Source organism: Carya illinoinensis, chromosome 11 (genome assembly GCF_018687715.1).
Source record: "Carya illinoinensis cultivar Pawnee chromosome 11, C.illinoinensisPawnee_v1, whole genome shotgun sequence".
Taxonomy (NCBI): Eukaryota; Viridiplantae; Streptophyta; class Magnoliopsida; order Fagales; family Juglandaceae; genus Carya; species Carya illinoinensis.
In genome coordinates, this window is record NC_056762.1 from 37,050,083 (window position 1) to 37,064,976 (window position 14,894).

A 14,894-nucleotide genomic window follows, 5' to 3' on the forward strand; every position below is an offset into this window, starting at 1 on the left:
CCAAGCTGCCCTACATATTGCAGCCAACCCTGTTTTTCATGAGAGAACCAAACATATTGAGTTAGATTGTCACCTCATTAGAGAGAAAATACAAGCTGGTTTACTCAGGACATTGCACGTTCCCTCTTCTCATCAACTTGCAGATTTGTTAACTAAGCCCCTTGGTTCTACTGTTTTTCATTCCTTGTTGTCCAAGATGAATGTTCAAAATATATATCATTCATCTTGAGGGGGACTATTGTAAATTTACATTTCAGTCCTTACTGTAAATAGATAGTTAGTTATTTTACCTTTCTGTTTTTAGTCTTTTAACTGAGAATTAGTTTTCTACATCTTGTATAAATAAGAGGTGACTTGATGTACTGGATATATAGAATAAAAAAACTCAGAAGTATTCTTCATCTCTTCTTCGATCTTTATATTCTTGGTTCAAGTTGTTTCATAGTTTGGAGGCAGTAATTGGGAATCGAATGATCATCGGATAAAAATAATATATATTGCAGTTGATTTGATAAGGTACGTGTAAGGCACTTAATTAGAATATCATGTATTGGCAAGGCAAGGAAGGCGTGCCTCTTTTCTGCATGACGCCAATTACCTGAGTCTGATCTATTAATTATCATGTACGTTAAGCTTCGGATGGCTAAGGTTAGGTGCAGCTTCCTTTGTCCTTCAGCTAGCTCCCAAAGGAATTTAATAAATAAAAAAAACACAAAGTAATACTCACAACGGTGTACGAAAAAAGAACAGAATAGAAAATGTGGGCCTGCATCTTAATTCTATTATATCATGTTACGTACCTTTTTTGGAGATGAATAAGAGGTGGGTGGTCGATCTCTTTAATTAAAGAGACGTACCCAAAACATGAATCACATCTGAAAAACTCCTTTCCAGTTGACCTAGTTCTCTACATCTGGTGTTGACCTAGTTCTCTTCATCTGGTAGCCAATCACTTCCTGCCATCTCAGATTGCAGAAAACGAAGTGCTATTCATTGAGTGACGTATAACACGCAAAAGTCTCAAATGAGACCAATTATAGATTATAAAAAATGCTATGTTTACCGTTGGTTCTACCGCTGGATTCTACTGTTGTGTTTTTTTTTATTATTTCTTTACTTAATGATTAAGTAACTATTTTTTAATAATATTATAAATTTTTTTATTTTTTTTAAATGTTTAAATGTATTAAAAAACATATTTAAAAAAATATAAAAAAAAAAATTCTCAAATACAAAAATAGGAGCCCTAACGGGAGCTCTGAGAGGTAAGAGTAGCACCATCCTTAGATTATTAGAATTTTTTTTTTTTAAAAAGAAAACCCAACCTAGAGGCTTTAAATCCTATCCCTGTTTGGTTTAATATACATGTGACTCCAGTATGGTCAAGATACAAAGGTATATATATAAATATATATATATATGTATGTATGTATACATAATTAATATATATAATGAGTTTTGCTATTCATTATTTTCACACATCATATTTTTTTATTTTTTATTTTTCTTAAACTAATTAAATTTTTCTATTTATCGTTTATGTATATCACACATTTGGTAAAATAAAAAAATAAAAATAAAAAAGTGTGACCTGTGTGCGAGATAATAATGAATAAATTTTTCATATATAATAGACCGACCTGACGTCTGCATGAATTTGCCCAACTTTTATATATGTGTGTGTGTGTGTACAAACAAGCACTCACCCATGCCAATCCTTTCCAAAGTCCTTTCCTTCTCAAATTTCAATGGCTAAGGTGTATCCTCAAGTACCTAGGAGCTTTTCTCCCTACTTCATGACCTCAAAGAGAGAAACATTTACCGTATGGATGAAATCGCTTTTGTATCAGACAAATGGTTGCACTGTCTACAACACGAATGGTGATATCGTTTATCGTGTTGACAACTATGACAAAAAAGGTAGCAATGAAGTTCATCTCATGGATCTCCGAGGCAAAGTGCTCTCTACTATAAGACGAAAGGTACTTATTAATTCTGGGATTTTCAATTGCTCTCTGGCCTGTCAACTCGGAAATCTAATGACTTGAACTGACTTTGGTTTCTGTTTGATGTTATTATATATGCAGAAATTACTTGCTTTCGGAGGTTGGGATGGGTATAGATGCAGTGGTTTTAATACTACAAACGAAGAACAGCCATGGTTTCAAGTAAAAAAATGCAACAGAATGCTTATGGGAGACTTGGCTTGTCAAGTTTCTGTGGGTTATGATCAAAAGTACAGGATAGTTAGATTGGCTGCTGGCAAAGGAGCTTTTAGAATACTAAATAATGAGGGAGATATTGTTGCAGAGGTCGGTCTTTCTTTCCTTAGATATCACAATTCCTTTTGGCCTTTTGGGTTGTTTCAACAAAATGATGATGGATTCAATTAATTCTTAGATATGCTAATGAACTAGCTACAAAAAATTTCTGCAAGAAATAACTAGCTACAAAAAATTTCTGCAAGAAATAACTAGCTACAATTGAGCAGTTTTCTTGTAGTGTATATATATGCGTACTAGTTGTTGTTTCTTTTATTTTTGTAGGCAAAACCAAAGCAGTCATGTTTCTTTTATTTTTGCAGGCAAAACCAAAGCAGTCATCTTCAGGAGTACTTCTGGGAGAAAATGTTTTAACTTTGGTGGTGGAGCCTCACATGGATCACTCCCTAATCATGGCTCTAGTGATTGTGTATGGACTCCTTCGTCGTAGAATGTAAAACAATCTTAGTTTCTAACCACAAATTTGTAAAGGCTACCAGCTCGTTGGTTTGAGTTTTCTGTAAGTTTTGTTTCCATTCAATTTTGTTTGTAGACGTGGGAAAGAGTGAGTAGGGAGGTACGTATAAGTAGAGCAAAAGAAGCAGTACGGTCCTGTACTCGTTCTGATTTATATTTAAATATTTTGCCTCCTAATTATCTCAGAATATTGCCGTCGATCTTTAGCTCAGTTGGCAAAACTGGACAGTAAAGATTGTACTGACACCGCAGGCATAAACCAGTACTCAGATTTTTTCACGTTCAGAGAAAATATTAAGGCCAAGTCAAATAACTAGTCAACGTTGTAATAATTGGAATCACTTTAACTCATTATAAAGGTTAAAAATTTATACCTTCCAAACGTGCTAATATATATAAAAGAATGAAATTGATTTTATTTGTAATTTGGTTTGTGATGTTTGGAACGATTAAAAAGAAAATAAAATAAAAAGTGAAATTAACACAAGATTTATGAAATTAAATAATTTGTCTACACTCAACAAATTGCAAAAGATTTTATTTTAAATAATAAGTAAATATAGTACAATGACCATATAAAATAATGATATAATATATAATAAATCCTAATCAACAGGTCGAGTCATATTAAGTCAAGAATCAAAATAGATTCTTATTAGATCAGATCATCAAATCGAACCACCACAAATACAACCAAACTGATCATCTATACATAGAAGCCCAACACATGCTATGAAAACAGTGCTCATTGCACGAAACTTAAAAAATAAATAAATAAATACAAATTAGATCGATCAAGCAATTGCGACCTAATCTTGTTAAGATCCCTCAAACAGGCGTGCTTTATTGAAATAATTTAGATATAAATTCATGTCAACATGTACTCCTGCTTACAAATCATGCGTCTAAGAGAATTTGAAGAAAAATATATAAAAAATGGCCGGCCTCCAACCAATGATCCAAGGCGGCCACCTTGCTGATCATGTTCTTCACGATAATGTATAAGTTGTCGAATGGAGAATTTCCAATATATAAAGTAGAAGTCAAACATGTATGGCAATAATTTAGGGTAACCTCATATATACCTCATGAACATATACTCCATTATGCATTAATATTCCATTACCATCCACATCTCTGAAACGTGATCTAGATCTATCGGATCAGCCTGGCCCATGTTTTTCATAAAAATACTCGATCGATATTCAATCTGTTATTTTATATATTTCTATATTTTTCCTCCAATCTCTTGGTTTATGAGATATATATATATACACACACACACACATAAATAATGCTGATTTCTAGAACATTATTTTTTATTTATTTTTTAAAAAAGGAATCATATCTGATAAGCATGAAGATCGAGTGCTACTACTTAATTGGTTTCCTTTTTCTTCTTCATAATCATATTCGTGTGCATGCAAGGTCTTGGCCGGTGGCAAAGGCAGGCAGGCAAAGTACTCTCACAGTCTCACATGCATATTAATGCTCATGATTCTCATGTGAGAGTACTATGCATATTAATTGCAGATTATTCAGGGTCCAAAAAGGAAGGAAATTAAAGAATAACGTGGAAAACAAACTGCTTATGATTCTCGATCACATTATATACAAGAAATTATATCATGCATGCAGCAGCAGGAGTCAAGATTAATTAAGAGGCTGATCAAAGAAATATCACATGATTTAATTTTTTTCATCCGCGGAATCAAGCTAGCTACGTCCTGATCATCATGTTCTAACTAATTAGCAGTGGACGGTGCATACATGGCTCTTCAAATTTGTCTACTTTTGGTTCTTAGAATTTGCTTACTTTGGGTTCTTCACTGTGTTTGATGTACGTATAATATAAAAGGCACAATACATTTTACAACATATTAAGCTGCACATACGTGTGATCTTTCAATGCTACATACATGCACATTTTCTGCACGTGACCGATATGTACCGTTTTCATCGAATATATTTAAGCTCTCGTTTAGATGAGATAAAATGAGATGAGACTATATGATATAAGAAATTTGTGAATAGTAATGAAATGATTTGAATTAAAATATTTTATAAAATTTTAGAAAAATAAAGGAAAACTTGAATAAATATATTATAGAGTTAAAAAAATATTGTTAGAATTTAATTTTTCAATATTATTTTTGTTTAAAGATTTGAAAATTAAGTTAAATTATTTTTTGAGTTTTGTTTGAAAGTTTAAGACAGTTGTAATGATTAGATGGAAAAACTGAAAATTTGAAATTGAAAAGTGTTTGTATTTATGGTGTTTGGATGTACTTGAAATGAGATGAGATGATTAGACCATCTTAAAATCCAAATGAAGCCTTAATTAATTAGCAAGTTAACTATGGATATAGACCTTACAAGTGCATATTCGATTGTTAAGCTTCTTAAAAGATGATTATCTGAGCATAGATTATATAGAATATAATTAAGAACATTGATTATAATTTTCATGATAAGCTCCTTACCGCTAGATCATATGAATTCGATAATATTTAATACAATGGAAAATGCTAAAGAAAAGAAATATATATAATTCTCCTCCCACCAGTTCCTTTGTATTTTTTCAACCAATAAATATTAAAAAAAAAAAACAAGGTAGCATATATTACAAAAGGTGCACTGGACCACTGCTACAAAACCTTATATTACAGCCAATGGGGGGAACATATAGCTTGCTAGGTGGGAAAAAGGGCAAAAAAAAAAAAGACACAAAAAGGTATGTAACGTATGTAACCTTTTTTTTTTTTTTTTTTTTTCTTTTTAATTTTTATTACTTTTGAGAAGATTTACATATTAAATTATTCACTCGATCTGATGAAATTGCACATCCGAATTTCCCAAGATGCTTATATAATTCAACTGTGTATCGTATTTAATTTATATTTCATCAATTCAGGAATAAATTAATAATTAAATCTTCTTAGCATGTTTGAGGTTACGTACTTTCATTACAAGCTTTTGTCTTTCACCTTCTACCTCTGCAAACTTGAGACTTATTTCTGAATATCTCTCTTGCATCTCCTTTAGGTCAGTTTCCATTGATCTGTTCCTCTCTTTTAATGACGCCAATTCGGCGATTAAATCATCATCAAGGTTTCCTTCTTTATTACTAATACTGGAGACTTTGATGATCAGTTCTTTCTCTGAAGTTTCATAATTGCTGCATAGAAACGTTAAATATATAGGCATTAGTAGCTAGGCTTGCAATTCAAAAGAAAGTGAAGCAACCAACGGCAAGTAGTACGGTTCCATATTCAAGTCAGACCTCTGAGTTAGTGACAATGCGTTTTCATTCTCTCCGGGAAGGCATGCTGTAATGCTCAAAGGGTCGGTTGCAGTACTTGCTTCTTCAGGAACACCACTGTTTGAAACATTGTTGCTAGTATCTTTGCTTGCCTGTAAAATAGATAATTCATTTAACGAACTTTCGACTTATAGCCTAGTTCAATTGAATGGAATTAGACAGTATACCTAAGAAAGGAAACAAACCCAGGCAACAATCTAATCTGGTTAATTTAGCAGTCAATCTTGATAGAGAAATTGGAGTGAAACAAAGCAGAACACTGACTCAAAAAAAAATAATAAAAGAATAAAAATACACTGATTTCAACCAAAAAAAAGAACAGCACCATGTACAGGTTTTAGAAATCCCTCATCGGCCCTACAACCATGACAAGGAAATAAGGCAGGTCAAGCAGGTACTTTTATCATTAGCTAATTATGCGTGCATTGAAATAACATAAGCATCATCTTATGATGTATTACATGAAGTACTACGCTGTCACAAACCTTTTGAAATGGAATGGCCTGAATGAGTTCTTCCATTTTGCCCTCTAAATCTTCAATTTTATTTTGAAGATCCCTTTCCTTCTCTAAAAATGAATTTGTTGAGATTTTCAAGGCAGTTTCCTTGAGCTTTATCTGTCCCTGCCAGAAAACAAAAATCATTATAGATACAAAAAAATCTTTGTAGTCATCCAGATTACATCACTTATGCATAAGCATATACTTGAAAAAAATAATGATTTGATGTACTCCATGGAGTTGTAATTTACCTCAAGCAGTTTTATTTTCTCCCTCAGACTTGCAACTTCTTCCAAACCGTGGGGAGCTGGAGTTGATTTTTGGTTTTTCAGAGTAGTTTTGGTTCCATCAGAAACCAAGTGCCCATAGCTATCCTTGAGCTTCTTCTCTATACTCGTCAATGCGTCAACCTTCTTCCTTACATCATTTTCTAATTCCAAGATCTGGTTCCTGAGGTTTTCTTTCTCAAACTCATCCTCAAACAAGGAATGTTTCAAATTATTACACTGAGATCTAAGTGTTTCCATCTCCAATTGTAAGAAACCAACTGTTGCCTCCTTCTCATCCTTGAGATGCCTAATGCTACTTAGCTCCTTCAGTGACTTCTCTGCTTCCTTCTTCAGCAACGCAATTGTGCTCACCAGTTCAATTCTTTCCTCATTTCCCCTTTGAACCAGCATTTCAGATTCCTTAATTGATATCCTCATTTGTTCCAATTGTGCTTGACATTTTTCTTGCTGTTCTGCACGTTCAGAAAGGCTTACATGCTCTGTCATGAGCCTTTTAATCTCAGCTTTGAGAACTTCAATCTCCTTGGAGAAAGCCCTGCTGACTTCTTCCCCATGCTGCTTCTGATGTTCCAGCTGCTTGGACTTGTAATCAATTTCCACCAACATCTGCTCTATCTGATATTGCTTCATATCTATTTGGTTGGAAAGCTCATGCATTCTGGCCTCATAGTCATCCCTCATCGACTGGAGCTCTTCTTTGACTTTCTGGAGCATTTCTTCTAGTTGACTTTTCTGCCATCGGAGTTCATTAGCTTCCTTCAATGCTTTTGCAGCCACCTTCTCATTTGCATCAAATGTAGAAAACATTTGCACTGAGAGCTTTCTAAACTCATCCTGAAGCCTCTCAGCTGTACTAGCATTTTTCCATTTTGTCTTCCGCAAGGCTTCCTCTGCTTGGATGGCTCTTTGCTCCTGCTCAACTTTGGCACGCATCACAGCTTCCAGATCACCTTCAAATCCTTGAGCCTGCTTCTCCAATTCTTCTTCCAACCTTTTGATATGGGTTTCAAGTTCCCTCATGGTAGCCAAAGAACCTGACAATTCTTTTGACTGCCTCTTAAGTTCATTTTCCAAGCTATCTATATGGGCTTCTAGTTCAGTTAGGTCAGGAGGGGTGGAACATTCATATTGTATTTTCAGTTGTTCTTGCAGTTGACTTTGCTCCAGTTTATATGACATGTCATGGTTTTCCTGCTTCAATATCTCGTAGTCAAGTTCAAGCTGCTCCATCTGCATCTCTAGCTCATCTTTATCTCTCCTATAAATCTCTATTTCACCATTGAGGTCTATGATCTTTTGCTCCAGCAAGCATGTTTCTTTGGCATCACCGTGCTCCTTAACGAGCTCTTCCAGTGCTTTCTGCTCTTCATCCTCATCTGTCTCACATTTTAAGAGGGTTCCCCTCAGATATTCAGCATTCTCACTGGATCCTATTTTGCTGTAAAGATCAGATATTTCCGTGTTCTTTGTTGTCAACATTTCTTCTAGGTCCCTGACTGCAAGAATCAACTCAGTGTTAGATTCCTGAGTTTTCTGCAATTGTAACCGAAGATTAGCATTCAGGTCCTTCTCATAGATCAATTCTTGTCTGAGTTCTTCAACAAGAGCACGCAGATCCCCACCCTCTGACTGCAACTTGTTTTTGAATTTTGTCTCATCCATACGTTTATGGAAGGCCTTGAGTTTCTCGCATTCTGATTCAAGTGCATCTTTCTCCTCTTTCAAGCTTACAATCTCTCTCGAAAGATCCTGCCCCCTTTTGCTCTCTTTTACGATTTGCTTTCGAAGGGTCTGCAATTCCAACTCTGACACATCTGCCTGCCTAGCCAACGCAACCAGCTCAGCCTTGAGCTTTTCAATTTCGATATCTGAGGCCTGCTGAGATCTCTCTCTTTGAAGGGCACCATGAGAACTATGAATCGACTCATCTGTACTTATGCCATGATCAGAACTGCCTGACCACTCCTCGTATACTGTCATAGAGGCATTTGCTGCTTGTTCCTGATGCATGGTATTACTTCTCAGTCCGAGTTCTCTTGGGGTATTAAGTCCAGAGCTACTCTCAGAACCTGATAATGTAATGTCAGATCCAATAGACGCTATATGGTTACCATTCAATTCAGAATTGTGGGCAGTTTTATTGGTTCGCCCATCCTGGAGAACAGCAGGAAATAAAAGAAACATGATGACATTGAATTCATTAACCATATAAACAAATAAAAAAAACAACTCTAAAATACGAAGAAAAAAAATGACATGCTCATATCTGTTTGCATATTTGAGCTAAACTGTGCAAGCATGAAGCAAGTGTTGGCACCATTACTCCCCACACCATTATATGACAAAATATATAGGTGGTATGCAGAAAAGCCAAATTTGTTTGGCTGTATGTGATGAAACCTTACTTCGGTAGGATGGCTTGCAATGATTTCATCAACGTCATCATTGCTTAAGAATGTCTTCAAGCTCTGATCCTCGGATTTTATGTTCAACTCTTCACATTGTTCCACTTCCCTGCAAAAGTCATTCAACAAGGCCAGACTCACAATTATAAGTTATAAAAAGGAAAATGCACAGTCCTCAGGAGAATAAACTATGATATATCTATACCTTTGATCGGCATCTGCTTGCAGCCTCTGAATCAAAACCTGTTGAAAACCAGAAGCAAGGGGTTCACTTTAATACGTAAGTAATCCTTAATAATCATGGGAGCAAGCAGAGAGTTCAATGAAGGATATCCTCGTATTGATATGGGCAACAGATAGTAACATGAGGGGGGACAGAAGGAGAGTACTAACATGCAAAACCGCATTCGAGTCTGAATTCTTAAGGGGAAGAGAGATAGACAAAGGCTTGGTCGCCTCAGCATAGTCAGCAAAATCAATAGAAATTTCCCCAATTGTTCCTGGTTTTGAGGATCCCTGCACAAACTCACCGAACTAAAATCACATACTGACCTCCCAGAATGACACAGCCAGCTCACATTAAAAAACATCTTAAAATTCAACAACTTCAGTTAATATTTCATACAGTTGAGACAAGGAAGTAGTAGATCCTCCCAATGATCTTCCCAGTCCTCGGTTCCCGATTAAACTTCACCTTCTGGTAGACCGGTTTTTCCCAACAACAAGTTTCGTCTCGAACTGTAGCTTTCTCTGTTTTGGCCGTCGGCTTTCCCACATCCGCAGGAATCAGAGATACCGTCAACGCATCCGCACTAAACTGCGACACCTGAAATCACAAGCCACACTCACTTAATTTTACTGATTCCCAATCATATTGACAACAACAGTGTCATTCACATTCACGGTCAGTCACATTCCACTGTTTGACACCCAAGAAACGAAGGATGGTTAAAGAACCATACTTCTGAGGCTTCCGTTTTTTTTTCCCCAGAAAATTCGAAACCTCAATTCAAAGGATCCAAACAGTCTCTGTCGAGCTCATTTCATTTTTCATTTTCTGTTCCTACATTTTCTCGGCAACCAAGCAGAAGAAAACTCAACTCATATATCCACCAGTATTTAATAAAAATCCGATACTTAAACAAAATCAAAACTATTTGGACCGTAACTTTAATACTGGAAACCCAAAACATATATTATTTTAAAGAAAACAGAATGTAATAGACTCACCTGCGTTGCATGAAACTGCAATTTGAACACAGCTTTGACTTTGTTCTTGTCGCCCCTCCACCTCGCCGACTTGAACATCCTCTCTCTCCCAGCTCTACGTCTTACTAACAATATCCAAGCTCCGCCGGAGCTCCGCCAAGATTTAACCGGGAACCTCCGCACTCACTGGAGCTCCGGAGAATTCCACCAGAACATCACCATGCCAGTGAGCACCGATTCAATGCGAGCCAAAACAATGAAGCTCTGCAACCTTGGAACATTGGGAAGAGACAGGGAGAGTGGGGAGCGAATTGACACGGTAGGAAATGCGAGTACCTCGGGCAAAGAGCCGAAGCGTAAGAGTGAAGAGATTAAACAGAGAGTATTAAAAAAAAGAACAGATCTGTGAGACAGAGAGAGACAGACAGACAGAGGAAGAAGCTCTTTCTGTCTTCTTTTTTTTTTTTTCCTTAAAACAGTCTCTTTTACAGGCGCTTCGGCCTTCGGTTTTCTGCAAAGAAAAATAAATTTAAAAAAATCAATGGGAAGCTTCTCTGAGATTAATTTATTGATTAATTAATTAAGCTGAATAAAAAATAAATTAGGTGAAACATTATTTATAATTTTATATATATATTTAATTTTTTAATATATAAGTCTGTAGTGCATTGGGTCAAAGGGAACAGTAATTATGATTTTATTCATTTGGACATACATACCCTCATTTATACTTTATTATATATATTATTGTTCGAAATTAAACTATTTTAATTTTAATATTTCTTTTTACACATAGATTTGTGTTTTTTTGCGTTGTTGGTATTTCAATGGGACACACATCAGATCAGATAAGAGTTCATTTGTATGTTAATATGGTACTTAGATTCATGTTTTTGTCACTACCATCTAAACTATTACTAGACTTCTTAATTTTGGAGGGTTAGGTTATGAAACATAAATCCATACCGACTTAAAAATAATTTTAAAAAAAATTATTACGTTGAATGTCCAAAAAATATAAATTTTTAAATGTATAACTCCCCTAATGATCATATAAGAATATTTTAAGAAATATTTCTTAAAGAAGAATATTGCGATCATGAGGTTTTTTTTTTAAAAAAAAAAAAAAGTAGATAACTTCTGTGTATACTAAACTATATGTCGATATGTCAATATCCTAGGTATTTTTATATAGAAATTAAGAGTAATGTTAGATACAATTGTAAAGTACATAAACGTCATATAATCTTTTTTGAAAAGAACAGTATATATTATTAAAAAATTAATATTTTTATCATGTGAGTTTTGTGTTTATTTATTTTTAATTATACAACACTTACACATTACCCGATTATAAATATTATTTCTAATTATTGTTTAAATATGTTGTTCACGGATAATTTGTAGGTCCTGCATTATTGGATCCGTTTGAAATGATTTCCTAATGTCATTGTCATTAAAATGGAATCTTCGATCTTATATGTGGGATGCCTAGCCAACCCAAAGTATTAATGTATTTTCTTTTCACATCATGTATATATATAGTTGGCATATATATCTGATTTTATTTAATTTTCTATGAAATTCAAATAAATAAATATTGGATGTCATATACTTAATGACAGAAGATGGTACTGGTTAAAATTAAAAATAATAAACAACATCTTTTTATGAGCCAATGCGCTGTTCCGCCGTAACTACTACCTAATGATCTTCAAGAATTGAAGAGAATGTACCAATTGATCATACAAAACTTGCGTGCATGAATGCACGATATTATTAATTCTCTCCAATTTATTTTAGGGAATTCAAGCATTTAAACTTGGTAGATCTATGGTTTTATTATTTGTCAAGTGGGTTTGGTGAATTTCACCAGTTCAGATAGCTACCACCATTAATATAATATATATATATATATACATATATATAGAAATGATAATTACAATCGTAAATGTGAAAATGTCACATAATTATTTAAAAATAAATAAATAAATTTGAGATTTGTATAAAAAATTAAATTTTTAATAATAAATCTTACTTTTTTTCAAAATGATTGTACGACACTTATATAGTCCATTATTATATATAACATTTTTTAAATATACATATATGGTTTTACAATTTTTTCCACCATATTTAATTAGGGGGAATTAGAGTCATTTGGATGTTGCTTTGTTGGGAGCGAGAGCCGACATAGAAGAGACTAATTAAAGTTATTAAACAAACCCCAAAGCTCAAATAATGGAAAAATCTAAATATAATTACGCATTAATATATACATCTATCTAATGTGATTAGTTAAAAAATAAATTTTATTAAAAATAATGTTAATTTAAATTTTAAATATGAAAAAATCAATATTAATCCATAAATTAATACGCGACTTTACTTTTATATAACAAAACTCTCAAATAATATAAACTCCGTAAAAAATGACGTTTTAGCCATTTAATATAATTTTAAGATAAAATTACGTAAGCTTCAATTATGATTAATGTCAAGGGAACGTATCCAATTGATGGAATATGGGGTTTTCGTGCGACTTTGTAATTACTTTCCTCAAGCCAACATTGGATTCCAAATATTCCAACGTCCTATCTCCTCGAACGTAGGTAATTAGGCCACCCTTTTTTGAATCAAATTTCCGGGCGGCAAGCATTTAGGACGACACCCAAAACCCAAGCAGGGTGCGAAGAAATTCGTGCCATGTCATTTAGGACGACACCCAAAACCCAAGCAGTGTGAAGAAATTCGTGCCACGTCAGCAGCTTATGTATGTAGGGGCTTCTATAGTCTCTTTTATGTCTATAGATCTCTTTATATATATATATATATAAGAAAAATGATATTTACAGTCGTGATTGTGTAAGCGACATGCAGTCGTTTTGAAAAAAATGAATTAATATAGGATCCACATGAAAAAAAAACTAACTTTTTAATCGTGAACCACACTCTTTTTCAAAACGATTGCGCGGCGTTTGTAATTCCACGACTTTATATAGCATTGCTCTATATATAAACCAATTTCGTATTTTGCATTTTACTCCAATATAGTCCTTGTACTTACTTTACTTGAGATACAAATTAAAAAAAAAAAAAAAAAAATGGACAGCCTCCCGTTTGGTAATCTATATGTTAATTAAGTGGAAAACAAGATACAAGAATCTATCCATTCAAACTACGAAGGTAAAATGTTGAGAAAAATAAAACAGCTAGGACATAATTAAACAAATAATTTATAACAGAGATCTAAACAAGGATGAATTAATATGGAATATGGTATGACGTTTCAGCTCGATATTCTAATAAAACTAGCTAGGATAGGTATCTCTATTATCAACCTCAAAGATTTGATTTGAAAAATCTTAGTTTCAAATACTTTTCATCTCAAACTTTTTTAAGAAATCTTCCAAATTATTAGAGGAGGTGGAGGCACCTCCTCATTTCTCCTTCACCCTCTCATTCCCTCATTTTTTTTTTTCTTAATTTATTTTGTTTCCTTCAAGGCTGAAAAGACAGATCTACAACTCTCCGGCACCTCTTGTGAGGCAAGAGCAGCACAAGATGTTTCTTAGGCCGATCGTTGGGAAGATAGTGGAGGATCACAGAATCAAATCGTTCAAATCTAACTTATATGGCTGATTTTGAAGTCTACTGGAGTAGATTTAAACTCTAATTTGTCATTTTCACATCTATCTTTCTGCTTTCATTGTTATTTCCTTTTGTTTAGTTAAAAAAAAAAAAAAAATCTTCTTTTGGACATTTTGTTTTTAGAGATTAAGTTCTCTTCTCCTATAGAGTCTGGGGTATGAGTTTCTATTTTAAGCAGAGTGTTGTTTCTTAGATGATTTGTCTGTAAAGAGTTACAACAATAGTTAAAAACATACTAATCACAAAGGAATTTGTGTTCTAGTAGTGCTCCAAACACAGTAATTGACTTGTAATCTAGAAATTTTCCTATCTATATTCTTCCACGAATGTAACTTTTCTCTACTAAATGAATGAAGTCAATTTTCTATAATAGAAATTTCAAAGAATTTTGTAAGAAAAAATCTATTCGTCATCCATTTTTTCATTATTTTTTCATCATCTAATGATATAACATTAGATGAGTTTTCAATTATTTAATGTTCGATCATAAAATGATGAGAATATAAATAATAAGAGTTAAAAGATGATGAATAACACTACTGATTTAATTTCGTAATCGTGAAGAAACTTGACCGCAATCGCATGGTACCTTCTAAGGCATGCAGTCAATCTCTCTCTCTCGGTGTGTGTATGTGTGTGTGGCTGGTAGAGATTTGAAGTTGGATGGAAATGATGTCAGTGCTGGCATGTGAGATATGGGGAACGTGGAAGAGAAACGATCGAGGTGAGGCTGATATACGAGAGATGTTGCTTTCTTTCTTTGTTTACTTGGCTTTAAA

At 33.9% G+C, this 14,894-nt stretch overlaps 2 protein-coding genes across 3 annotated transcripts; one reads left to right on the forward strand and one right to left on the reverse strand.

The window, feature by feature from the left end:
- Positions 1–1,748: 1,748 nt before the first annotated feature.
- On the forward strand, positions 1,749–2,873 carry LOC122280371 (protein LURP-one-related 4-like). Its single transcript, XM_043091248.1, has 3 exons — positions 1,749–1,982; positions 2,088–2,312; positions 2,585–2,873. Exons 1-3 carry the CDS (start codon positions 1,749–1,751, stop codon positions 2,717–2,719), a joined length of 594 nt encoding a protein of 197 aa, XP_042947182.1. The 3' UTR covers positions 2,720–2,873.
- A 2,618-nt stretch (positions 2,874–5,491) lies between these two features.
- LOC122282918 (myosin-9-like) lies at positions 5,492–10,933 on the reverse strand. 2 transcript variants are annotated; one of them, XM_043094994.1, is made up of 9 exons: positions 10,486–10,933; positions 9,881–10,081; positions 9,649–9,771; positions 9,461–9,498; positions 9,256–9,364; positions 6,812–9,004; positions 6,546–6,677; positions 6,022–6,152; positions 5,492–5,916 (listed from the first exon to the last, which is right to left on the reverse strand). In XM_043094994.1, exons 1-9 carry the CDS (start codon positions 10,561–10,563, stop codon positions 5,667–5,669), a joined length of 3,255 nt encoding a protein of 1,084 aa, XP_042950928.1. In that variant the 5' UTR covers positions 10,564–10,933; the 3' UTR covers positions 5,492–5,666. The 2 variants fall into 2 exon arrangements, with proteins under 2 accessions (XP_042950928.1, XP_042950927.1); XM_043094993.1 differs by having other exon boundaries at positions 6,546–6,683; positions 10,486–10,932.
- Between the last annotated feature and the right edge of the window lie 3,961 nt (positions 10,934–14,894).